This window comes from Odontesthes bonariensis, chromosome 12 (assembly GCF_027942865.1).
Source record: "Odontesthes bonariensis isolate fOdoBon6 chromosome 12, fOdoBon6.hap1, whole genome shotgun sequence".
In the NCBI taxonomy this organism is placed as follows: Eukaryota; Metazoa; Chordata; class Actinopteri; order Atheriniformes; family Atherinopsidae; genus Odontesthes; species Odontesthes bonariensis.
The window spans coordinates 30,857,747-30,885,432 of NC_134517.1; the positions used below are offsets into that span (position 1 = coordinate 30,857,747).

The 27,686-nt window shown below is 42.0% G+C and overlaps 3 protein-coding genes across 3 annotated transcripts; all 3 read left to right on the top strand.

Moving 5' to 3' along the window:
• Nucleotides 1-8,639: 8,639 nt before the first annotated feature.
• LOC142396032 (olfactory receptor 10T2-like) lies at nt 8,640-9,587 on the top strand. Its single transcript, XM_075478575.1, has one exon. It carries the CDS (start codon nt 8,640-8,642, stop codon nt 9,585-9,587), a length of 948 nt encoding a protein of 315 aa, XP_075334690.1.
• A 9,987-nt stretch (nt 9,588-19,574) lies between these two features.
• Nucleotides 19,575-20,522, top strand: LOC142396033 (olfactory receptor 51L1-like). The gene has a single exon (XM_075478577.1). The coding sequence runs from the start codon at nt 19,575-19,577 to the stop codon at nt 20,520-20,522; it is 948 nt and encodes a 315-aa protein (XP_075334692.1).
• Nucleotides 20,523-22,994: 2,472 nt separating this feature from the next.
• Nucleotides 22,995-23,942, top strand: LOC142396034 (olfactory receptor 10T2-like). Its single transcript, XM_075478578.1, has one exon. The coding sequence runs from the start codon at nt 22,995-22,997 to the stop codon at nt 23,940-23,942; it is 948 nt and encodes a 315-aa protein (XP_075334693.1).
• Nucleotides 23,943-27,686: the final 3,744 nt, after the last annotated feature.

Genomic DNA, 27,686 nt, shown 5'->3' on the forward strand with positions numbered 1-27,686 from the left:
CGGGTCGAGACAAATGGGAAGCCTTGTGCACAGTGTGCAAAGCAGGCACACATGTCTCGGTGTCCAATGGAGGTGCAAGAGATCTGAAAAGCCACCTGGACACCGAGAAGCACAAAACAGCTGTCCGAGGCGAGAGTAGTGCTAGCTCAATCACACAGTACTTTGTTAAGGCCCACAATGAAAATAAGGCTTAGGGCTTTTTTGTGTTATCCCTGACTACTTATTTCTTTTAAGGTATGGTTCTGTTGCTGTACCATGTTTTACAAAATAATAGTAGTCATTCATTCATAAACCAGGGAACGAGGATGCAGTGCATTTGGAGTTGAGAGTTATTGTTAACTTTTGTTGTTAAGTGAGGGATGTTAAGATGAGACATTATTTATTTCATTGTGCTATTCATTCATTACAGGAATTGTTAACTTAAAGGGATAATCCGGAGTAAAATGCACTTTAGATCAATTTACGGGATGTTGGGAGTACAAACGTTGAGTTGACATCAAAATAATGTCATTCGGATGTGTGTTTGATATTGGTTTGAAAAAAAGACACCTTATTTCCTTATTGTGAATATCTGTCGAATATCCAATATCAAACCAACTTCACCACGGTCTGTAGCGGCAGCTGCAGCAGCAACATTTCCGGAAAGGTACTGGCTTGATTAAATTCATTCTGGACTCTATATCCGACCACATGAAGACCTCGGGACACTTCGGTTTGGCTTTAGGGACCCTCTACTCACTACAACGTAAGTGTTATGTTGTTTGGAGCTGTAGAAGATGTATAAAAATAGCTTTTTGTAGCAGTGACATGATTTGCCCCATTCACTTCCAGGCTAACGACTTTTGGCTAAAAAGGGTCAAATCGAAATTCTCAAAACACATCCGAATGACATGATTTTGATGTCAACTCAATGTATGTACTCCCAACATCCCGTAAATTGATCTAAAGTGCATTTTACTCCAGATTATCCCTTTAAGCATTTTGAATAAATACATTTTGAATAAAATTATCATTTGTTATGAAGGTTATTGTTGTTAACTTTTACTGAAAAGCATTTTTAATAAACCAACTGTAAATATCTTGTTATTGTAGGACTGGGTAGGCCTATTAAGTGAAGTTAAGTGAGCGCATGCCACAGACATAAATAATGATAATATTATAATAATAATATGTAATATAATGTAATATAATAATAATATTGTTAAAGCAGCAGCATCATGCTCGATATGCATGGGAACAGAGTCGTCGTCGTCCCCCCGCTCCAAGTTGTCCTGGTTTTCCCAAACGAAAATATGGTCACCCTAATTCATGGGAAACGCATGAATAGCACGTTATGGTCTCTGCCAAGTCGTAATTAAAAGCAGTATGTGGAAGTTGCCTTTAGGCGAAAAGATGAGCCGAAAACTTCTCACATTAAGACTCTGTGAGTCGCGTTTATTAACTGACAAAAACTCACAGTTCCAACTGACAAAAACTGACAGTTCCAACTGACAGCTCGTGCATCAACAGAACAGCTGTTATGATGAAACGTCACCGGATCTCTTAAAGAGACCGCAACTATTAAATGCATCATAACATTAAAGACGATGAACCAACAACATAACAGATAACAGAACACATATAAGAAAGTGAATTATGCCGTCAGTGTTGAGAGCACTACAAATGCCCCCCCAGAATTCACTCTAACAGAAAACCTGATAAAAAAATATCAACGGCGTGGGGGGCGAATCAAACGTCCAGTGCGGCTCCGCCGAATTTGAGAGTGCGGAACCGCCCCCTCTCTCTCTCTGTCTGTGGGGCTCCCCTGCGGCATGGTCGAGGGGCAGGAGGAACGGAAAGGGGGGGCCTAGTCAGAGGCCGTCCCCGTTTTGGGGGCTGCGCCAACTCAACTGGCCTGGCCAGATCAAGGTGAGCTGGTTTAAGGCGGTCCACAGAAATACACTCCGGTTTGCCCCCAATGTCCACCACAAAGTGCTTGTCCCCAGTTTCCACAACACGGAAAGGGCCCTCGTAAGGAGGACGGAGAGGTCCGCGGTGCCCATCCACACGAATGAAAACATACCCAGCAGACTGTAGGCCACTGGGGACGTGAGAGTTTGGTAGACCATGGCAGGAGGTAGCAAGTGGAGCAAACAGCTTGGCATTGTCTAACAGGCTGGAGCGCTGGAGTGTGGCTGACCAAGGGGTCGTGGTGCTGGGGACGAAATCCCCGGGGACCCGCAGTGGCTGACCGTAGACCAGCTCTGCAGAGGAGGCCTGGAGGTCTTCCTTCGGCGCTGTCCTGATGCCCAGGCCCAGGAACTGTCCTTCAGGCAGGCACGCAGGGAGGCTTTCATGGACCTGTGAAATCGTTCACAGAGGCCATTGCTCTGGGGGTGGTAGGCCGTGGTGCGGTGGAGTTTAACTCCCAAGCTCCCTGCGACAGCGTTCCAAAGCTCGGAAGTAAACTGTGCGCCACGGTCTGAGGAGATGTCTGAAGGGGCGCCAAAACGGGACACCCAGGTGCCAATAAATGCCCGTGCCACGTCCGCTGATGTTATGGATGACAGTGGAACAGCCTCTGCCCACCGTGTGGTCCTGTCGACCATAGTGAGTACATGAGTGTAACCCTGCGAGGGTGGAAGTGGGCCAACTAGGTCGATGTTGACGTGGTCGAAACGTCGTTCAGGCACTTGAAATTGTTCCAGTGGCGCTTTGGTGTGGCGGTGTACTTTGGCACGTTGGCACTCTACACAGGTGTTCGCCCAGTCCCTCACGTCCTTTTTAAGTCCGTGCCACACAAACTTTGCTGCCACCAGCCGTTGTGAGGCCTTGGTTCCGGGGTGTGAGAGGCTATGGATGGCGTCGAAAACAGGCCGCCTCCACTTCGCAGGCACAACAGGCCTAGGGGAGCCCATAGAGATGTCGCAAAGCAGAGTGGTGCCAGCGTCGTCGAATGCCACATCCTGAAGCTGCAGCCCAGTAGCGGATGAACGGCAAGCCTGCACGTCCGGGTCTGTGGCCTGCTCCGTTGCCATGCTGCCGTAGTCCAAACCGAGGTGGACCGCCCCCGCAACAGCACGGGAGAGGCAGTCTGCAACCTGGTTGTGCTTCCCAGAAAGGTGTGCAATGTCCGTCGTGAACTCTGAGATGTAAGTCAGCTGCCGCTGTTGCCTGCCGGACCATGGCTGAGTGACTTTGGACATGGTGAAGGTCAGAGGCTTGTGGTCCACAAAAACGATGAACTGGCGTCCTTCCAGCAGTGAACGAAAGTGTTGGATGGCGAGGTACACTCCAAGTAGCTCCCGGTCGAAAGTGCTATACTTCCGTTCACTGGGACGTAACTGCCTGCTGAAAAAGGCGAGAGGCTGCCAAGCATTACCCACCCACTTCTCGTAAACCGCACCGACCGCGTAGTCCGAGGCGTCCGTGGTAAGTGCGATTGGGGCAGAGGAGGCGGGATGGGCCAACATGGCAGCCTTAGCCAGGGCTGTCTTAGCGTCCACAAAAGCCTTGTCTCTTTCCGGGTTCCAGTCCACAGTGTGTTTAGGCTTGGCACCTTTCAGAGCCTCGTACAGGGGATGCATGGTTTGGGCAGCCCTGGGGAGAAAACGGTGGTAAAAGTTAACCATGCCAAGGAACTCCTGTAAGGCTCTGACAGTGACTGGGCGTGGAAAAGTGGTGATGGCCTCCACTTTTGACGGAAGGGGAACAACCCCGTCCTTCGTGACTCTGTGCCCCAGAAAGTCTATGGTGGACCGACCGAACTCGCACTTGGCTGGATTGATGATGAGCCCGTGCTCGGTAAGTCGCTCGAACAGAGTGCGAAGGTGCGAAAGGTGCTCTGGAGGTGATGAACTGGCCACGAGGATGTCGTCAAGGTACACAAACAGAAAAGGCAGATCCCGTAACAGAGTCCATGAGCCGCTGGAATGTTTGAGCAGCATTTTTGAGCCTAAATGGTGTGCGCAGGAACTCAAACAAACCAAACGGTGTGATTACAGCTGTCGCGAGGGTGTACGGGCACTTGATGGTATCCTCTGATCAGGTCCACCTTCGAAAACATGACCTTACCAGCCAGGTGCGCTGAAAAATCCTGGATGTGCGGCACTGGGTAGCGGTCAGGTGTTGTCGCGTCGTTGAGCCGTCGGTAGGACGCCAGCCCCCCCTTGGTTTGGGGACGAGTTGTAGGGGAGAGGCCCAAGGACTGTTGGAGCGTCGAACAATCCCCAGGCGCTCCATGGACTCGAACTCTGTCTTGGCTACGGCAAGCTTGTTCGGCTCGAGGCGTCGAGCGCGGGCGTACACAGGTGGGCCAGTGGTGTCGATGTGGTGCTCTACACCGTGCTTGGCTGTAGAAGAGGAGAAAGTGGGCTGGGTGAGTGCTGGAAACTCGGCGAGCAGCCGTTGGAAACTGTCCGTGACAGAGAGCAGGCTGGAGAGGTGTTCTGCACCAGAGTCGCTGAGCGCGCAGGCATAAGAACAGAAAGTGACGGCGTCGATCAAGCGCTGATTTTTAACGTCCACTAACAGTCCAAATGCACACAAAAAATCTGATCCTAAGAGGGGAACAGCGACTTTGGCAGTCACAAAGTCCCAGCCGAAGCATTGGCCGTCAAAACACAGTTCAACATGCCTTGTGCCGTATGTACGGATAGGGCTTCCATTGGCGGCTTCCATGGGGGGGCCGTGGGTGTCAGCCACCACGTCCACCTGTGAAGCAGGAAGTAGACTCCGCTGTGCCCCTGTGTCGCAGAGGAATCGCCGGCCGGAGATGGAGTCGTGGATGAAGAGCAGCCCGCCGGCATGGCCGACGCTCACGGCCACTAGTGAGCGCCGGCCTTGGCGTTTCCCGCTCCACTGAAGCTGCATGGAGAGCGGCATCGTTTGGCCTTGGGGCCAAACCTGGCATGGTAGTAGCACACACCTGAAGACTGCTGCCGACGCGGGGCTGCTGCTGCGATGAGCATGTGATCATCGGATATTTCTGATACAGCAACAGCACCAGCAGGAAGAAGGGCAGCTGCACAGGGCTGTTGACTAGCCAGGAAACACTTGTCAGCCTCAGCAGCCAGTTCTCTACAATCAGTGCTGGCAGTGTTGGCCAAAGCAGCTCTCACATGAGCAGGCAGTTGGCGCAGGAAAAGGTGGAGGAAAAGGAAATCTGGCTTGTTGTCACCGAGCAGATCGAGCATTCGGTCCATTAGCTCTGAGGGCTTGCTGTCACCGAGCCCTTGAAGAGAGAAAAGCCTGCTAGCCCTCTCTGTGTCAGATAGTTCGAATGTTTTCAGTAAGTATTCTTTCAGAGTTTCATACTTTCTCGTCAGAGGAGGACGTTTAAGAAGGCTCACTACTCTCGATGCCGTAGAACTTCCGAGAGCAGATACCACATAGTAGTATTTCATTTCGTCGGCCGTTATCTGACGTAAGGCAAACTGTGCCTCAGTCTGAGCGAACCAGGCAGAAGAAGACGATTCCCAGAATTCGGGGAGCTTGAGAGACACAGCGTTTGCGGTCATGGCGATCTGGATACGTCCAGTAAACAAACGTCGGGGTCACCAGTGTGGAAGTTGCCTTTAGGCGAAAAGATGAGCCGAAAACTTCTCACATTAAGACTCTGTGAGTCGCGTTTATTAACTGACAAAAACTCACAGTTCCAACTGACAGCTCGCGCATCAACAGAACAGCTGTTATCATGAAACGACGGCTCTCCAACTCTCTGCCAGTGTCTTGAAAAATAAACCGTAAATTGCCTCTGGTGGGTTTACGACAGTCTGGCTAGACTGTCGCCTTATTTTCTACGGAGCTCCCCCTACAGCTTTGGGGTGTGTATTGTATGGTAAACAAACCCCGTATTACTGAAAGTTGCATAGCGCCGCTTTAAATCAAACCAATACTGATGTCAGTTTGCTTACGGCTTTCTCCTGTTTTCTGTCTGTACTACACAAACTCTAGAATATATTGGATTGTAACCACTTTTTTTGTGCAATGAATATGATTACCTTTAATACTTTGTCACTCTTTACTCTACATCACCTGAACAGCATAAAAAATTTAATGTTTCATTTGATGAAATCAGATTAACTTTGATTAACATCCTTAAATCAATTTAAAAGCTGTCGCCCTGCTTTAAGGGAATTGAACTTGTATTATTGTAGTTTGGTGCAGTATTTATATAAAAAAAAGGGTGCAGAGGAGCTCCAGCGTCACACCTCAGCTGCACTTTTTAAGCAGCAACAATACCTAAAAAATCCTAAATCTGGAGATAGAGGGGGTCGTACTCTAAACAGATTTCAGCTTATTCACACACATTTTAATGCAGAAATTACTTTACTCCAATTAACTAAAACACACTGTTTTATTGCAAATCAGTGATATTTTACACTGTACTACATAGTTTAATAATCTGTTACAGCTCGCCTTACCAGCAGCAGCTATAAAGGTATAAAGATATAAAGATCAACTTTGTTCAATACACCTGCTTACATGTGCTTGCTTCTGTGTCTTCCTGTTGAGAGAGGACCAAATGCAATTAATAACACATTTATTAAATGAAAATAAAACTGCTTTGGCCTCAGCTCAAATTAATAAAGGCACAAATACACAGACTCTCACATGGTGGGAAAAGTTTGGCCTTTGCACAACATAGAATTTAAGTATATTTGATATAGAACAGACTCTTCTGTGCATCTCTGCCTTCAGAAACTTACCTTATTCAGAAACAAACATATAACTGGGTGTGATCCCTTGGAGAAAATTGCTCCGTCATGGGGCTCCATTAGAATTTCAAAAGAATCGTAAAATTGCAAACAGAAATACAAAAAATACGAATATACAAATCAAAATAGAAAAATGATTATAAATAAACTGACAACGTTTCGGCCAGTGTGGCCTTTCTCAAGTTGTTACACAAGTTTTTACTTGTTTTTACTAAGACACCCCTTATAAATTGTCCTCTAGTTTGTGATTGGCTGACAACAATCCGCTAATTAGTCCCATGACACCTGCCAATCAAGGTGGAGTCTCACATTAATCAATCACATTATGTTTACATTGACAAATAGTGTCAAAAGGACAGGTAACAGATTTAGAGAATTTATAAGTATTGAAAGAAAAAAGAAAAACATAAACATAATAATACACCAGCCCCTGTGAGTGCAACAGATCCTTTTGTCTTCCCATCATGGGACTATATTGTATATAGACCACTTGGTATTTGGATCTGTTGCACTCACAGGGGCTGGTGTATTATTATGTTTATGTTTTTCTTTTTTCTTCTGTCTTCTCCAATTCTCACACTTTGTCTGTCCGACATAAGGCCCAGACTGAGCTTGACTTTTCTGCCAAAGGAAGTGAGAGAAACCTTGTATTACAAAGGTGTGCCAAGCTTGTAAAATCAAGAGAAGTTCAGGCTGTCAGGGATGGCAGTATGGGTCCTGTGGATGACAGCGCAGCGAGCAGAGGTTAGGAACAAAACGGTGGTCAGCAGGACCAGTGCCCGGGTCTGGGTCCAAGGCCAACCCCTGATGGGTCTTGTTGTCTATCCGCCAAAATAGCCCACCCACCAGGCAGGTTGAGGTAAGAGACCGGGCGGGTTCTGTAGGTTCATGCGAGGGAGCAAACTGTCTTGACAAGGCATCCAGCTTGATATTGCGCCAACCTCGACAATAGGAAATGGAGAAGTTAAATCCACCTCCAGGATAAATTGTTGATCAGAGTTTGGTTGAGACAGGATGGGTGCTGAGGTGAACCTGTCTTTGAGTTGCTGGAAGGTTTGAGCAGCTTTGGAGGACCAGGTGAAGGGGGTTTTAACAGAAGTTTGTTTAGTTAATGGTGAGGCAATCATACTGTAGTTGCGGAGATTTATACATATGTAAATCGGATACTTTAGAACTTTATTTTAAATTAATTTTTACAATCCCACTATGGAGAATTGTGCTGAGATTAACAAGAAGAAATAAACTGAATCCATTCCTTGAACTGGGGGTAGCTGGACTTCTTTTCTTGGTTGCTGAAGTTGTTTCACCTCTCACCCCCAAAGACCTCTTGAGTTCTAACTGGCTTGGTTTTTCAACGATCAAGAATAGAACTCCACTTTTCTTCTGTTTAAGCACTTTGGGTGATCATAATTTTGTCTATGCTTTATTTACATAAAGATCATTGCAGAATATCTTTACCACTTTCAGATTTGTTAGTAATGTGATACTAATACATGACACCAGATTACAGAATAACAAACTGTTGTCAGATACTGGTGATAATTATAGCACATATTGCTTTAGACTCTTCTGGCCCATGTGACCGTTCTCAGTGGAACAGCAGAACATGTTCAAAGTTAGATAATAAGGGGAGAGGGCTGTGCATTTCTCCAGGAGCTCACTGTAGATACACTGATGCAGAGCCTGATGCCAGCATGTGTTTATGTCTTTATTACTGTAACAGACCAGAGATTTTGTGTGTTTTCTTGGCTGATACATGTGCTGTTTTTTCAAAGTTGTTCAATTTAGTATATGTAACTATTGGATATTACAACTTTGCCAGTTGCCAGCCTTAAAATCCACTTTAATTTCTTCTTAATTCATTGGACAGAGATATTGTTTATTACACAGAAATATTTAAATCTGTTGCTTCTTTTCTTCCAGCTCTGCTCTTTTGCTGAAATGAAGAATAATGGCAGCCTGAACTCTTATTATTTTCACTTAACACTATTTACAGACTTTGGACTCCTCAGGTATCTTTTCTTTGGTCTGTGCCTGCTTATTTACGTGACTATAATCTGTTTTAATGTTGTGATTATTCTGACAGTCTGCCTGGAGAAGTCCCTGCATCAGCCCATGTATGTTTTCATCTGCTGCCTGTCTTTTAATTCTCTGTACGGCTCAGCCGGCCTCTTCCCCAGGCTTCTAATGGACATTCTGTCTGACACTCATTTAATATCACGTCCATCTTGCTTCACTCAGATGTTTGTTATTTACATGTATGCATCATGTGAAATGACTATTCTCTGCATCATGGCCTTTGATAGATTTGTAGCCATTTGCCAGCCTTTACACTATCACAGTAAAATGACTTTTAAGATGGTGATGTGTTTGATAATATTTGCAGAGCTCTACCCTGTAGTTGTACTTGGATATTGTCTTTCACTCACTGTTAACTTGCCTTTATGTGGGAATAAACTGAACAGACTTTTCTGTACAAATTGGCCAGTGGTTCAGCTCTCCTGTGTGGACACGAGTGTGAACAACATAGCGGGTCTGGTTGTTACAATAACAACCATCTTTGTCCCTTTGTTTTTTGTCTTGTACACCTACCTGCGGATTCTGCATATCTGCAGAAAAAGCTCGTCTGAATTCAGAGGAAAGGCATTGCGAACCTGCCTGCCCCACCTGGTGACATTTGTGAACTTTTCTTTGTCTCTGTTCTGCGAGATTTCACTGAGTCGTCTTGAAGCTGATGAAATTGATGCAGTTTTCATTGTTTTTTTGTCTCTGGAGTTTTTAATCATTCCCCCCATCATTAACCCTCTAGTTTATGGACTCAATCTACCGCAGATCAAAACAGGGATTTTTACACGGCTAACTGTTCGCAAAAGGACTCCCAGTAAATAATACACATCACAGCATGCACAGGGAGAAGTTTATGATTCACTGTTCTTCACTCTATGTGCTTGTAGAATTTTGCTGTAATTTATATGTGCAGATAATACATGTATATTCACTGTTAACCTTAATAACTCATGCAAATTGCTTTTATTTAAAATAAAGCCCATTTTGCATAAGATTTCTGTTCTCAGCCACGATTACTTGTGAGATCAACAAAGAGCAAGATTTGTTTTCAGCCCTTTTTTTCATTCTTTTTTTGCTTTCTCTGAGGGGTTTGAGAACCACTTGTTGTGTTTTTGTACGTCATGTACCACCATAAAGATGCACCTTATCAAATAAATTGCACATTTGAGTTGTTCCCCACTTTACCCATTTCGTCATTTAAATCATCAGTTAAATTAATAGTTCAAATAAGCTGGACCCAAACCACAACTTTAGATTATTTGTTAAACAACAATGTACTACACAAACTGTAGAATATATCACATTGTAACCATTTATTTTTCATGCAATGAAAATGATTATCTTTAATACTTTGTCACTCTTTACCCTACATCACCTGAACATCATCAAATATTTAATGTTTAATTTATGAAACCACATTAACTTTGATTAACATCTTTAAATCAGTTTAAAAGCAGTCGCCCTGCTTTAAGGGAAGTGAACTTGTATTATTTTAGTTTGGTGCAGTATTTATTTTAAAAAAGGGTGCAGAGGAGCTCTAATCCCACACCTCTGCTGCACTTTTTAACTAGCAACAATACCTGAAAATGCTACATCTAAAGATACAGGGTGTTGTACTCTAAATAGATTTCAGCTTATTCAAACACATTTTAATGCAGAATTTATTTTACTCCCATGAACTAAAACACATTGTTTTATTGCAAATCAGTGATAGTTTACACTGTACTCCATAGTTTAATAATCTGATACAGCTCACATTACCAGTAGCAGCTTCAGAGGTGTAAAGATCAACTTGGTCCACAACAGAAGCTTACATGTGCTTCCATCTAGTGGTCACTATATATTTCTGTATGTTCCTGTTGACAGAGGACCAAATGCAATCAATGACAGATTTATTGCATAAAAAGAAACCTGCTTTGGGCTGTTGAACTTGGAAGATGTGACCACTGTGCTGAGAAGAAGTTTTTTAGGCTTGATGAATCAGGTTTCAAACAAGTGTCTGATAACATGTCTTTTTGGGTACGTAGCTTAGCTCAAATTAATATGGGCGCAAATACACAGAGTCTCACATGTGGTGAAAAATTTGGCCTTTGCACAACATAGAATTTAAGAATATTTGATATAGAACGCACTTTTCTGTGCATCACTGCTTTCAGAAACTTACCTTATTCAGAAACAGACATATAACTGGGTATGATCCCTTGGAATCATACCCAGAATCATGGTTCTAGAATGCGCTGCTGAGGGTGGCAGCACGTTGGAGTAGCTCTGTACCTCACATTGAGATTTTTCTTTTTTTTCTAAATTTCATTCCTGTTATTTCTTGGAAGGAATTGCATTTTTTGGACAACTGTTCCTTCCTGCCTTGGATGCTGTGCAGCTGGATTATTTTTTCCCAATACTTTTGTATATTTTACTCTTTTGTCATGATGCATAACCATAGCAACAAGGTGGTTTACAACAGGGAGCAGCTGAATAACATTGGAAAAGCAGAAATAATTCGACAACTGAAGCCAGAAATCCCACTGGAATTGAAAAGGAGGCGTCGTGGATGCAGAGCAGGAGCAAAGAGGAGAGAAAGAAAGAAGAAGTTCAAACCATCTCTGCCATCCTGCATCATGGGAAATGTAAGATCGTTAGCTAACAAGTTGGATGAACTTCTAGCCTTGACAAGGACTCAGCAAGAATATCGGGAATGTAGCATTATGTGTTTTACTGAGACATGGCTACAGGATCATATACCCGACTCCAGCGTCTCTCTGCCGGGCTTCCTGACTGTACGAGCAGATCGAGATATAAAGAGTAGCAGGAAAAGGAAAGGGGGTGGATTGGCAGTGCTTGTCAACAACAGATGGTTTCACCCAGGACATGTTACTGTGAAGAGTCGTATCTGCAGTCCTGACATTGAACTATTGGCAGTAAGTTTTCGTCCATATTATTTGCCAAGAGAGTTCACCAGTGTTGTTTTGGTGGCTGTTTACATTCCACCCTCAGCTGTTGCCGACACTGCATGTGATGTCATCAGTTCCGTTGTTGCAAAGATACAGGCTGTGTTCGAAACCGCCTACTACATACTACATACTTAATACGGCATTCTCATCTATCAGACAGTATGCAGCGCGTTTACACACAATTGCACTTCACTCCTGCCCGAGCCGAAATCAGCCGGCCTGAAAAGCTGATTTCGCTTAAGCTATAAACTCTGTAAATATATAACTTTAGCAACATTTGACACATTTTCAGGCGAGAAAGTAGTCATTTAGACCCCCAAGGTGTTGAAAATCTGACAAAATACCGGCTATTTACAATTTTGTTCCCACGAATTCGCCGCTAGTAAAGCTAGCCGCTGTGAGCAACGCACTTCCGGTTATGCCGTTTTGACTGCTCTCGTCCCGTTAACGGAATTTGACCGTTCAAATGGCGATGGGCGACGTCACGTTACGTTGCATCTTGGGTAGTTTGAGTGTGACAAGTAACCTCATGATGAATACTCAACATTTCGGCGAATCTAGTATGCATCTAGTGTACATACGGGAACTTAAAAAAGTATGACTAGTAGGAATAGTAGGAGAAGTAGGCGGTTTCGAACACAGCCACAGACTCAACACCCCAATTCTTTTGTGGCAATATCTGGTGATTTTAATCATGCCTCACTCTCTGCTACACTGCCAACTTTTCAACAGTTTGTCAGCTGCTCTACCAGAGAAAACAAGACATTGGATTTGTTTTACACAAATGTCAAGGATTCATACATTTCCAAATCAAGACCTCCCCTGGGTAAATCAGATCACAACCTTGTTTTTCTCTGTTCAGCATATAAACCCCTTGTCCAGAGACTACCTGTCACAAAAAGGACTGTTAGACAGTGGTCAGAGGAAGCTGAAGAAGCCTTACAGGGTTGTTTTGATGCAACCGATTGGATTTCTCTTTGTAAGCCACATGGAGAGGACATTAATGCCATGACTGAGTGTGTGACTGACTATATAAACTTCTGTGTGGACAACACCATCCCCACCAGAACAGTGAGATGCTTCCCTAATAACAAACCCTGGATCACCAGTGAGCTAAAGGAACTATTGAACAGGAAAAAAAGAGCCTTTAGGGAGCGAGACAGGGAGTTACTGAGGAGTATACAGAAGCAGCTCAAAGTCAAGATCAGAGAGAGCAAGGAGGTGTATAGAAAGAAGATTGAGAGTAAACTGCAGAGGAACAATATCAGAGATGTGTGGTCAGGAATGAAGAAGATCACAGGCCTCAAGCAGAGGGAGGATCAGATGGATGGAAGTCTGGACAGAGCAAATGAGCTGAACACATTCTTCAACAGGTTCAGTTCAGGAACAAGCTCACCATCCTCCCCTCCTGTTCCCAGCCAAAGAGACATCCCACCCTCCTCTGACCCACAGCTTTCCTGTAACATCTCCACCTCCACCTCAGTCATGGATTCTTCTGCTTCCACTAGTTTGTCATCAACCCAATCAGGAGATGCTGCTGTCCCCTTTGCCTCCCCCTCCCACTTTTCTGTTTCTAGAAGTCAGGTGAAGAGGCAGTTGGAGAGACTGAACCGGAACAAGGCTGCAGGTCCAGATGGTGTCAGCCCCTGAGTCCTGAAGGCCTGTGCAGAGCAGCTCTGTGGGATTCTGCAACACCTTTTCAACCTTAGCTTGACCCAAGAGAAGGTACCACTGTTGTGGAAGACATCCTGTCTGGTTCCGGTACCAAAGAAAACTCACCCTTCAGATATCAATGAGCACATATCAGGACCCCCTGCAGTTTGCTTATCGCCATGGAGTTGGAGTTGAAGACGCTATCATACACCTGCTTCAACAAACCCACTGTCATCTGGATAAAGCAGGCAGCACTGTGAGGATCATGTTCTTTGATTTCTCCAGTGCATTTAACACAATCCAGCCTGATCTGCTTAGTCTGAAACTCCAGAAGACTCAGGTGGAGGCCTCAACAATCACCTGGATTAATGACTACCTGACAAACAGACCACAGTTTGTCAGACTGAAGAATTGTGTGTCTAACCAGGTGATCAGCAGCACAGGAGCACCACAGGGGACTGTACTCTCACCATTCCTTTTCACTCTGTACACTTCAGACTTCCAGTACAAGTCAGACTTCTGTCATCTACAGAAATATTCAGATGACTCTGCAGTTGTCGGGTGTATCAGAGATGGACAAGAAGCTGAGTACAGAGAGCTGGTAGACCGCTTTGTGGCATGGTGTGGGAACAATCATCTCATCTTGAATGTTAACAAAACAAAGTAGATGATTGTAGATTTCAGGAGAAACAGGGTCAGATCAAACCCTGTTTCCATCATGGGAGAAGAAGTGGAGGTGGTTGAGGAATATAAATACCTTGGTGTTCATGTGGACAACAGACTGGACTGGAGACACAACAGTGAAGCAATCTACAAGAAAGGACAGAGCAGACTGTACTTCTTGAGGAAGCTAAGGTCCTTCAAGGTTTGCAACAAGATGTTGTAGATATTCTACAAGTCTGTTGTTGAGAGCGTCATTTCCTCTGGCGTCATCTGTTGGGGCAGCAGCATCAGAACCAGGGACCTAAAAAGACTCAACAACCTGATAAAGAAGGCTGGTTCTGTTCTGGGGACGACTGTGGAACCTCTGGAGACAATAATGCAAAGAAGGATTTTGCATAAAATCAAGAGAATTATGGACAACCCTGAACGTCCTCTCCATGAGACTGTTATCAGAAAACAGAGTCTCTTCAGTCAAAGGCTTCTTCAGTTTGGATGCAAAACGGACCGCTACAGGAAATCTTTCCTGCCCACAGCCATCAGCATCTATAATACGTAACTCCTTGATTTAATTGAGTTACATCAACATTTAATTTCCCTCTCGGATAAATAAAGTATTTTTGAATTTTGAATTGAATTGAATTGAATTGAAAAAAAATGCTCTGTCATGGGGCTCCATTGGAATTTCAAAAGAATTGTAAAATTGCTAACAGAAAAACAAACAATACGAATATACAAATGAAAATAGAAAAATTATTAGAAATACAACAATAAACTGAAACAGAAAACTAAAATAGTGAATTAGGTAGTTCACACACACCATTGACAAAAAAATCAGTGTACAGAATATCTGCACTTTGTTATGAAATGAATTATTTCTTTCAAATAGTCCCTCCTCCAACATAATCTATCATATATTCATGTTCTGATATTATGTTGCTGCTACTTCAGAAATAATATTTGAAATATCCAAATTTAGGAATGGTCAGTTGAGTGAATTGTGTACAAACTTCGCTCAGGCTGCTCAAATAAGTATTGTGATGATAATTAATAAAAATGAGAAAAAAAGCATCTTTTTTTCTCAGTTTTATTCTTAATTTTACTCACTACCTCAAGAAAGCTATTCATTCATAACCATGTTTCAGTGAGTGTCCATCCATCCATCCATTATCTACCGCTTCTCCAGGAGATCGGGTCACTGGTGTTGTGGATTTCTTGCCTGCTGATTGGAAGCATCACCTGCTTTCCTCAAGGTGATCAATCCAAACCAACCTACCAGAGACGTACAGGACATTCCAGTGGTTCAGGGACACTGCAGTATAGTTGTGTCAGCCAATCCCTCAAACACTCACTGTATCACTCACTGTATCAGCCAATCCCTTGATACAGTGAGTGTTTGGTCTGAAATTAAACCGCTGCACTGCAGCTTGCTGATTGACCACTAGATGAGAGCAAAGTTGTTAGATTTGTGTCATTTTTACTCGTGCTAGTGGTGTGTATGTGGGCATGCACATTTCGATGGAAATGTTCTTCCGAAAAACAAAAAATTAGACAACTCCAACAAATAGAGAAAAAGTGTCCTGTCTGGAAGTACGGACTCAAGCGCAGATAGTGAATCAAGGTAAAAGGAATTATTTGGACACAAAGTGAGTGGAGAGCCGAAGGCTGAATCAAGGTTGGGCAAGAACTCTGCAGGTGGAAGGAGAGGGTTAGGAGATATTTCCACGATAGTGCAATGATTCAAATTAGTTTGCTAATTCATGGAAGACATAGATTTGATTAGTAACTTATGGAACGTGGGATGGATGTGCATGGAAGGAGGGAGCTTAAGGCGAAAGGCGGAAGGGTTATTGACTGAGTATGCCTCGAAGTGACCAATGAATTTGGAAGCCAGGTTCTTGGAGGTGAATTACAGAGATATGTTCTTGGTCCCCAACCAAACCCGTTGACCAGGAGTGTACAGAGTTGCAAGAACCTGATGACGATCCATCAGACGGTGATTGTGTTCCACAGGGCATACTATAGCCTCCCGGGGTCTGAAGGCTGATTTATGGTCGGAAACCAGGTCGTCTGCGTGTGTGTCGCAGTTAACGCAGACAGCCCCCCCCCCCTCCCTTACGCAGACAATCTGGTGCACCTCCCCAAAATTGTCTCACCGCAGACAGTGCCGCAGATATCGCCGCAGGGAAGAGAGAAAGGAGGCCTCTGATTGTTCAACTCTACATCCGCTCTACACTATGCGTATTTCCGGTTTGCTAACCGGCTGATGGTGACGCTAACCGTGACGATTCTTTCGCCTCTCTGCCAGCTCCAGTTGTAGCAATATTTCTTCTATTTCTAGATCGATCAGCTGCATCTCAATCAAAGTGTGCATTCGTCCAGTCGCCATTGTTGTTGAATGACCTCCGTAACCGGAAGAGAAACACGCCACCCACCACACCCACAATCCTAGCTTGTTCGTAATTGTCCCTCTTGCGTTGTGGCGTGGGATTAACATAGCGCAGACCGCGCTTCAAAAGTGGGCATAAATCAAAAATAACTGCGTCATGTCTGCGACAAGCTCACTGCGACACACTGCTGCGAGAGTTTACACGGCCCTTGAGTCCAAATGCGCTGAGCCCATTCAAGATGGTGCTGAACAGAGGGAACCTCCAAATCTCTCTCTTCTTCGGGGAACAGAGGAGGTTGATATCCTAGTGACGCCTCGAAAGATGACAGTCCTGTGGCAGAGGATGTGAGGGTATTGTGAACGTATTCGACCCAGGGTAATTGTTTACTCAGAGAAGAGGGGTTGTTAGAGGATACACAGCGGAAGGCGGCCTCAAGCTCCTGGTTAAGACGTTCAGTTTGTCCGTTAGACTGGAGGTGATAACCAGAACTCAGGGAAACCTTAGCACCCAGAGCAGCACAGAAGGTTTGCCAAACATGAGAGACGAACTGGGGTCCCCAGTTGGACACCACCTCGGAGGGGTTTCCATGGAGGCAAAAAACATGGTTAATCAACAGGTCTGATGTTTCAGAAGAAGAGGAAAGTTTATCAAGGGGAATTAAATGAAGCAGCCTTGGAAAAGCGATCTAAGATGGTGAGAATGGTGGTTTTTCTTTGGAAGGGAGGTTGTCCTGTATTGAAATCCAACAAGATGTGTGACCAGGGGCAACCAGGTACCTCCAGAGGCTGCAATAGGCCAGAAGGAGGGCGATGGAGGGTAAGAGTTAGTGCTCTTACTCTTGGCACACACAGTGTAAGTATTCATGTATTCCCTAGTGTTGGTTTCAAGGGAGAGCCACCAAAAATAGCGTTGAAGGAGGTTGGTTGTTCCATGAATCCCGGGGTGGCATGCAAACCTGGCAGTATGGGTCCTGTGGATGACAGTGGAGCGAGAAGAGGTGGGAACAAAACGGCGGTCAGCAGGACCAGTGCTTGGGTGATAAGCTTTATAGAAATTTTCAAAACCTCAGAATCTTACGATTAGTGGGAGTGGGCCACTCAGCCACTGCATTTATTTTCTCTAGATCTGTCTTCACCTGCCCGCCCTGGAAGATGTAGCCGAGGAAGAAAACTGATGGGACGTGGAACTCACTCTTTTCGGCTTTCACAAAGAGGCGGTTCTCCAGAAGCCATTGGAGAACCCGACGGACATGTAAGCTGTGTTCAGCTGGGGATTTGAAGAAGAGAAGGATGCCATCTAAGTACACAAAAACAAATTGATTAAGGTAATCCCTCAGTACATAACTAGTTTGTGCTTGAAACACTGCAGATGCATTAGTGAGGCCGAAAGAAATGACAAGATACTTAAAGTGTCCTTGTGGTGTATTCAAGCCTGTCTTCCATTCATCACCTTCCCAAACTCGTACCAGGTGATAAGAATTGCAGATATCGAGCTTGGAAAAGATGGTTGTGCCCTAAATGAGTTCAAAAGCTGAGGTTATAAGTTGCAAGAGATACTTATTTCTCACGGTGATCTGACTTAATCCTCGAAAGTCTATACAGGGTCGCAGAGACTTATCATTCTTTTGAACAAAGAAAAATCTTGCTCCAACAGGGGAAGATGACGGCCTAATTATTCCAGCCATGACAGAGTCACAGATGTAGGTCTCCAGTAACTCGCTTTCAGGGCGTGACAGATTGTGGAATATTCTAGTAGGTAATGTGCTCCGGATAAGATGGCTATGGTGCAGTCATATGGGCGGTGAAGGGGTAAGGATAGTGCTTTATCTTTACTAAAAACTGTACCAAGATCATGATATTCAGTGGGGACTAGTGTCAGGTCAACCGTGGAAACAGTTGTGTTAGATGGACGAGAGCTGTATGACTTGAGGGCTTACTTGAGACAGTTGGATAAATGGAAGAGGCTCCAACTATCCGTTTGATTACCTTTAATACTTTGTCACTCTTTACTCAACATCACCTGAAAAACATAAAATATTCAAGCTTTCATTAAAAGAAACCACATTGACTTTGATCAACATAATTGATTGACATACTCCCATGTCACCTTATCGTGGTGGGGGGGTTTGCGGGCCCCAATGAGTCTGAGCTATGTTGCTCGGGGCCCCTGGTAGGGTCACCCAAGGCAAACAGATCCCAGATGAGGTACCAGACAAAGAACAGCTCACAAGACCCTCAATGACGATACACAAATTTGGATGATGTCTTCCTTTGCCCGGATGAGTGGGATTAAGCGGATATAAGAAAAGGGATGGATTTTTTTGATGGTAAATGGTAAAGATATAATGATAAACATTTTCACATGTTATCAAAGTTAACAGTAGCATATTTTTTTATGTTTTATTCACATACAGATCATTGCAGCATGTCTGTACCACATTCAGATTTGTTAGTAATGTGATACTAATGCATGACACCAGATTACAGAATAACAAACTGCTGTCAGATACTGGTGATAATTATAGCACATATTGCTTTAGACTCTTCTGGCTCATGTGACCGTTCTCAGTGGAACAGCAGAACATGTTCAAAGTTGGATAATAAGGGGAGAGGGCTGTGCATTTCTCCAGGAGCTCACTGTAGATACACTGATGCAGAGCCTGATGCCAGCATGTGTTTATGTCTTTATTATTGTGACAGACCAGAGATTTTGTGTGTTTTCTTGGCTGATACATGTGCTGTTTTTTAAAAGTTGTTTAATTTAGTATATGTAACTACTGGATATTACAACTTGGCCATTGGCCAGCCTTAAAATCCACTTTAATTTCTTCTTTATTCATTAGATTGAGAGATTGGTTATTACACAGAAACATTGAAATCTCTCAATGAGAAATGTGAGGCTGTTTGTTAATTTATCACCTGCAGCTTTCCTCCACCCAAGTGTCTTCTATAGTTATTAATGTTACTACGGTATTCCAAATACTGTCAGATGTGTTTGTTTGAAATGTGGAGCGTTTGCATCTTAAATGGATACCCTGTTGTCACCGAATTTTTATCACCTATTTACAATTTTGTCCTCATTTAACTTGTTTCTCTCACCTTCTTAATCCTCCACCTCTCTCACTTCTGTTCCTCCAGCTCTGCTTTTGTGCTGAAATGGAGAATAACAGCAGCCTGAACTCTTATTATTTTCACTTAACACTATTTACAGACTTTGGACTCCTCAGGTATTTTTTCTTTGGTCTGTGCTTTCTTATTTACGTGACTATAATCTGTTTTAATGTTGTGATTATTCTGACAGTCTGCCTGGAGAAGTCCCTGCATCAGCCCATGTATGTTTTCATCTGCTGCCTGTCTTTTAATTCTCTGTACGGCTCAGCCGGCCTCTTCCCCAGGCTTCTAATGGACATTCTGTCTGACACTCATTTAATATCACGTCCATCTTGCTTCACTCAGATGTTTGTTATTTACATGTATGCATCATGTGAAATGACTATTCTCTGCATCATGGCCTATGATAGATTTGTAGCCATTTGCCAGCCTTTACACTATCACAGTAAAATGACTTTTAAGATGGTGATGTGTTTGATAATATTTGCAGAGCTCTACCCTGTAGTTGTACTTGGATATTGTCTTTCACTCACTGTTAACTTGCCTTTATGTGGGAATAAACTGAGAAGGGTTTTCTGTGCTAATTGGCCAGTGGTTCAGCTCTCCTGTGTGGACACGAGTGCGAACAGCATAGCGGGTCGGGTTATTGCGATAACAACTGTCTTTGTCCCTTTGTTTTTTGTCTTGTATACCTACCTGAGGATTCTGCACATCTGCAGAAAAAGCTCGTCTGAATTCAGAGGAAAGGCATTGCGAACCTGCCTGCCCCACCTGGTGACATTTGTGAACTTTTCTTTGTCTGTGTTCTGCGAGCTTTCACTGAGTCGTCTCGAAGCTGATGAAATTGATGCAGTTTTCATAGTTTTTCTGTCTCTGGAGTTTTTAATCATTCCCCCCATCATTAACCCTCTAGTTTATGGATTCAATCTACCGCAGATCAAAACAGGGATTTTTACACGGCTAACTGTTCGCAAAAGGACTCCCAGTAAATAATTCACATCACAGCATGCACAGGGAGAAGTTTATGATTCACTGTTATTCACTCTATGTGCTTGTAGAATTTTGCTGTAATTTATATGTGCAGATAATACATGTTTATTCACTGTTAACCTTAATAACTCATGCAAATTGCTTTTATTTAAAATAAAGCCCATTTTGCATGAGATTTCTGTTCTCAGCCATGACTACTTGTGAGATCAACAAAGAACAAGATTTTTTCAGCCTTTTGAAGTCCATTTTTGCATTATTATTTAGGCAACAATATCAACTTTGGTGTCAAGACTCCTTCCAAGTCAGCTTTAAGTGCTTTATTTTAGGTAATTTCACATAACACACAACTCCTTTTTATTAATAGGACATGTATCTAATAGAAATGGATTTAAGTTGAGTTTCAATTAAATAAAACAGATTCACCCCTCTTTAAATCCCATTTCTTTTTTGCCTTCTCTGAGGGGTTTTAGAACCACTTGTTTAGTTTTTGTACATCATGTACCACCATAAAAATTTGCCGTATCAAATAAATTGCACATTTGAGTTGTTCCCCAGGTTGTTCCCCACGTTACTCATTTTTTCATTTAAATCACCAGTTAAATGAATAGTTCAAATCAGCTTGACCCAAACCACAACTTTAAAATATTGGTTCAACCATAATGTACTACACAAACTCTAGAATATATTGCATTGTAACCACTTTTTTTGTGCAATGAATATGATTACCTTCAATACTTTGTCACTCTTTACTCTACATCACCTGAACAGCATAAAAAATTTAATGTTTCATTTGATGAAATCAGATTAACTTTGATTAACATCCTTAAATCAATTTAAAAGCTGCCGCCCTGTTTTAAGGGAATTGAACTTGTATTATTGTAGTTTGGTGCAGTATTTATATAAAAAAAAAGGGTGCAGAGGAGCTCCAGCGTCACACCTCAGCTGCACTTTTTAAGCAGCAACAATACCTAAAAAATCCTAAATCTGGAGATAGAGGGGGTCGTACTCTGAACAGATTTCAGCTTATTCAGACACATTTTAATGCAGAAGTTACTTTACTCCAATTAACTAAAACACACTGTTTTATTGCAAATCAGTGATAGTTTACATTGTACTGTACACGTAACTCTGGTCTCCACACCTACAGTCCTGTGTTTCTACACTCACCATCCACTTCATTGTGTTTTATTTCCTGTTTATGTTACAAATACAGAAATTTTCCTCACTGACAAAAGAACATAATCATACCAGTAATTCTTTTTTTCTTTTACTATTATTTTGGCTGTACATTTTAGCACAGTGGTGTGTTGGTGAGCACCGTTACCTCACAGCAAGGGGGTTCCTGGTTCAAATCCCAGCTGGGGCCTTTTTGTGTGTGGTTTGCATGTTCTCTCTGTGTATGCGTGGGTTCTCTGGCTACTCCAGCTTCCTCCCATATCCCAAAAAAATATATGTTAGGTTAATTAGTGACTCTAAAATGACCCTAGGAGTGAGCGTGGATGTTTTTTTGTGTGGCCCAGTGATGGACTGCCGACCTGTCCAGGGTGTGCCCCGCTTCTCACCCAATGACAGCTGGGATAAGCTCCAATCCTCCCTCAACCCCGAGTTGGATTAAACGGATATAGAAAATGAATGGATTTTTTTTTATGGTAAATGGTAAAGATATAATGATAAACATTTTCACATCAGAGTGAACAGTAGCACATTTTTTTTTATGTTTTATTCACATACAGATCATTGCTGCATGTCTGTACCACATTCAGATTTGTTAGTAATGTGATACTAATGCATGACACCAGATTACAGAATAACAAACTGCTGTCAGATACTGGTGATAATTATAGCACATATTGCTTTAGACTCTTCTGGCCCATGTGACCGTTCTCAGTGGAACAGCAGAACAGGTTCAAAGTTAGATAATAAGGGGAGAGGGCTGTGCATTTCTCCAGGAGCTCACTGTAGATACACTGATGCAGAGCCGGATGCCAGCATGTGTTTATGTCTTTATTACTGTGACAGACCAGAGATTTTGTGTGTTTTCTTGGCTGATACATGTACTGTTTTTTCAAAGTTGTTTAATTTAGTATATGTAACTATTGGATATTACAACTTGGCCATTGGCCAGCCTTAAAATCCACTTTAATTTCTTCTTTATTCATTGGACTGAGAGATTGTTTATTACACAGAAACATTGAAATCTCTCAATGAGAAATGTGAGGCTGTTTGTTAATTTATCACCTGCAGCTATCCTCCACCCAAGTGTCTTCTATAGTTATTTAATATTATACGGTATTCTAAATACTGTCAGATGTGTTTGTTTGAAATGTGGAGTGTTTGCAGCTTAAATGGATACCCTGATGTCACCGAATTTTTATCATCTATTTACAATTTTGTCCTCATTTAACTTGTTTCTCTCACCTTCTTAATCCTCCACCTCTCTCACTTCTGTTCTTCCAGCTCTGCTTTTGTGCTGAAATGGAGAATAACAGCAGCCTGAACTCTTATTATTTTCACTTAACACTATTTACAGACTTTGGACTCCTCAGGTATCTTTTCTTTGGTCTGTGCCTGCTTATTTACGTGACTATAATCTGTTTTAATGTTGTGATTATTCTGACAGTCTGCCTGGAGAAGTCCCTGCATCAGCCCATGTATGTTTTCATCTGCTGCCTGTCTTTTAATTCTCTGTACGGCTCAGCCGGCCTCTTCCCCAGGCTTCTAATGGACATTCTGTCTGACACTCATTTAATATCACGTCCATTTTGCTTCACTCAGATGTTTGTTATTTACATGTATGCATCATGTGAAATGACTATTCTCTGCATCATGGCCTATGATAGATTTGTAGCCATTTGCCAGCCTTTACACTATCACAGTAAAATGACTTTTAAGATGGTGATGTGTTTAATAATATTTGCAGAGCTCTACCCTGTAGTTGTACTTGGATATGGTTTTTCACTCACTATTAACTTGCCTTTATGTGGAAATAAACTGAACAGACTTTTCTGTACAAATTGGCCAGTGGTTCAGCTCTCCTGTGTGGACACGAGTGTGAACAACATAGCAGGTCTGGTTGTTGCCATAACAACTATCTTTGTCCCTTTGTTTTTTGTCTTGTACACCTACCTGCGGATTCTGCATATCTGCAGAAAAAGCTCGTCTGAATTCAGAGGAAAGGCATTGCGAACCTGCCTGCCCCACCTGGTGACATTTGTTAACTTTTCTTTGTCTGTGTTCTGCGAGCTTTCACTGAGTCGTCTTGAAGCTGATGAAATTGATGCAGTTTTCATAGTTTTTTTGTCTCTGGAGTTTTTAATCATTCCCCCCATCATTAACCCTCTAGTTTATGGACTCAATCTACCGCAGATCAAAACAGGGATTTTTACACGGCTAACTGTTCGCAAAAGGACTCCCAGTAAATAATTCACATCACAGCATGCACAGTGAGAAGTTTATGATTCACTGTTATTCACTCTATGTGCTCGTGGAATTTTGCTGTAATTTATATGTGCAGATCACACATGTATATTCACTGTTAACCTTAATCACTCCTGCAAAATCACTGCTTCTTTCAAAACTAGATGTCTTTCACGATTACTTCTAATATTTTGTCACTCTTTACTCTTCATCACCTGAACAGCATCAAATATTTCATGTTTCATTTGATGAAACCACATTAGCTTTGATTAACATCCTTGAATCAGTTTAAAAGGAGACTTTGGACTCCTCAGGTCTCTTTTCTTTGGTCTGTATTTGCTTATTTTTGTGACTATAATCTGTTTTAATGTTGTGATTATTCTGACAGTCTGCCTGGAGAAGTCCCTGCATCAGCCCATGTATGTTTTCATCTGCTGCCTGTCTTTGTCAGAGTCGCCCTGCTTTAAGGGAAGTGAACTTGTATTATTGTAGTTTGGTGGAGTATTTATTAAAAAAAAAGGGTGCAGAGTAGCTCCAGCCCCACACCTCTGCTGCACGTTTGAACCAGTAATCAGACCCGAACCTATTCCTAAAATAAGACCTATTCTGTACAGATTTAAACTTATTTAAACACATTTTAGTGCAGGGTTTACTTTACTCAAATAAACTAAAACACACTTTTTTATAGCAAATCAGTGATAGTTTACACTGTACTGCATAGTTTAATAATCTGTTACAGCTCACATGTAACGACCTCCAATACATCAGCTTGCTTCTGCTTCCATCTAGTGGTCACTTACTGTATGCTCCTGTTGAGAGAGGACCAAATGCAAGTAATGGCATATTTATTACACGAAAAGAAACCTGCTTTGGGCTCTCAAACTTAAAAGATGTGACCACCATGCTGAGAGGAAGTTTTGTAGGCTTGATAAATTAAATTTCAAACAAGTGTCTGATAAAGTGATATTCTGGACTGACACAACATTGATTTTATGAATATTATGTGTAAAAAATAAAAATAAAAAAGCCTTTTCTGTGCATTACTGCTTACCTCTGAACTCTAATTCATATTAAGGCACACTTTAATCTGGTTTAATCCCGTGGGGATATTTGCTCTGTTACGGAGCTCCAATTCAATTTCAAAAGTCAATGTGGAAACATTAATAACAGGAATACAAACAATACTAATTTACAAATGTACAAAGAGAAATAATGGCAAGTACAATAATAAATTGAAAGAGAAAATTTAAATGGTGAATGAGAAAGTTTGCTCCACACACACCTTGGACAAAAATGTTGAATGTATATAACTGCACTGTGTTATGTAATGATCAATTATTTCTTTAAAACATTCAACTTCAGATAATATATCATGTATTCATTGTCTTATATTATGTTGCCGCTACTTCAGAAATAATATTTCAAATATCCAAACTTAGGGATTGAGAGTAGATTGACCTCTGCACAAACGTCGCTCAGGTTTTTCAAATTTCTTCAGCTTATTGAATAAGATTCAAGAAGCTTTATTTATCCTGAGGGAAATTGCTGTATAACAGTTATGATACAAGAGGGAAAGTACTAAAGTAAAGCTAACATAAAATAAGTAACTGAATACAAAATGTGCAGTTTGCAAATTAGCAGCCTCAATTAAAAAAAACAATATTTACAAACTAAGTGATCTGGAGAAAGTGTCATTGTATAAAGTGGCATTTGGCATTTGGCCTCAGGACGCAGTGTTTCCACTGAACCTCTCTCGACCTGAGGTAGATGAATAAGCATTGAGATTATAATTAGATCCTAGTTAGGCATCTTAGTTATCAGTTTTGTGCGTCATTCTACTAACTATCTAATAAAAATGATTCATTCATAACCATGCTTCAGTCAATGTTTGGTCTGAGATTGAACTGCTGGACCGCAGCCTGCTGTTTGACCACTAGGTGGGAGCAAAGCTGTTAGATTTATGTTCATCAGACTTCGCAGAAGCTGTTGTAATTGCTCCCACCACTGTTCAATTTTTGTTTTCTTTTTTTCACCTGAGAAATTACGATTTTGATTTTAAATGAATATGGCACTTTTTATATCCCACATATTTGGTTTGGTGTGATGTAAGTGGTGAAGCAGAAGTGATGCACACCCTCTGAATCACTGAGAGTGTTTAAATGACACGAAAAAAATGCATAAAACAAGTTAGGCCGACAAAAATTTGACAAAATCAAGCAACCCTTAATTTTTAAAATATTTTTGTTAAAACAGTAAAGCGTAAGCGTATATGAATACAGCTGAATTACCAATAAAACTGCTGTCGTTCACATTTTTCACTGTTTCTTTTGCCACGTGTCTATCAGGATCAGGAATTATGACTGAAAATCAGCCCGTTAGGACAACGTGTCAACTCACGTTTGCTTAAAACATTTCCACTCTCAATCTATGTCAATCTGATTTGAGAAAATCCTAAATGATTGCAGCATCATTGGACAAAGTCGCCAATCACTTTACTTAAAGCAACATCTGTTTGGGGAATTTGGCTGTACTTAAAAGTACGATGATCTCCAACAGAGAAAGCTAGAAGTGGCAGAATGCCTTGACGGTTTACTCACAGCCTGAAAGGGATCAACTTGTATTTATTATTATTTTAGGCTGAAAACCCCCCCTGACCTCAAAGCTTAGACTGCAGTATATACTGTCCTTTAAACACAGAATCATTCCTGAGCGGCTTGAAGGGTCCGAGTTCATGCTCGCGTTGCTCTTTGTCTGCTGCATTTGGTGCTGTTAGCCATCGCTTATTAAATCAACTGAAAGAGCCCATATGATACCTATTGACATGTTCACAATTCTATTTACCATAAAAGGATTATATTCTTTAATGTTCTCAAACACATCATTTGACTGTGCTTTAATGCAGCAGTGGCAGTCGTTTATTTTTGAAAAACTCTGATTGGTCTTAAGGATTGAGTTGAAGGAAGCTGCTCATGCTTTGCTTGAGATGTGCCAAACTTGCCGCTTGGCTGGGATTATGTGATTTGCTTAATGGTTATGTTGCGAAGTAAAGAATGGACAACAAGCAAGACATTTTAAGCTGCTCATTGTGTTCTGTTGGAGAGAATAAACCCATTTGCTGTTGTAGACCTTTTACATTTGTAAAAAGTCACTCAGAACATGTAACAGCTACATGTCTCCACAGTGTGACGTCTTACAGTCACAATAAAATCTCTGAATTGTGAGATGGCAGTGTTTCATTTTGTCTATGGTTTTGCAAATATATATTTTTATTTTTTCCCCAAACTCTGTATTTTAAATCTAACTAAATCTATCTTATTTCGAGTGACAGCAAAGTAGTAAAGTGAAACAGCTTTATAAAATGTTGCGTGTGATGGGGCTTCCCTCTGTTTTTAGAGTGACAGTCACAGATTACTGCCACCGACATACCCCTTTGTGCTATTTATAAATGCTTTTGTGCATCTTAGGAGTGGCACACATTATTTTCCTGCCAGTTTTATGGACCAAAACTTCAAAGGACTGAAACTGCCATGATGCAATGAATCATAAAGTAGAAAAGTGATAGGAATAGCTACAAAAATGAATAAATATACAACTAGATGTAAAAAAAAACAACTTTAATTTAAATGACAATGTATGTATTTCTGATGATGTATTAAAACATTTTTTTTACTTGAAAAAAATAAAGTGAAAATATCAATTTATCTAAATTTGTATGAATTGATTATTGCAATTTTGTGTGATTACATCACT

Bases quoted from the DNA above. Each gene is read 5' to 3' on its own strand.
- LOC142396032 (XM_075478575.1), top strand. From the start codon at position 8,640: ATGAAGAATAATGGCAGCCTGAACTCTTATTATTTTCACTTAACACTA.
- LOC142396033 (XM_075478577.1), top strand. From the start codon at position 19,575: ATGGAGAATAACAGCAGCCTGAACTCTTATTATTTTCACTTAACACTA.
- LOC142396034 (XM_075478578.1), top strand. From the start codon at position 22,995: ATGGAGAATAACAGCAGCCTGAACTCTTATTATTTTCACTTAACACTA.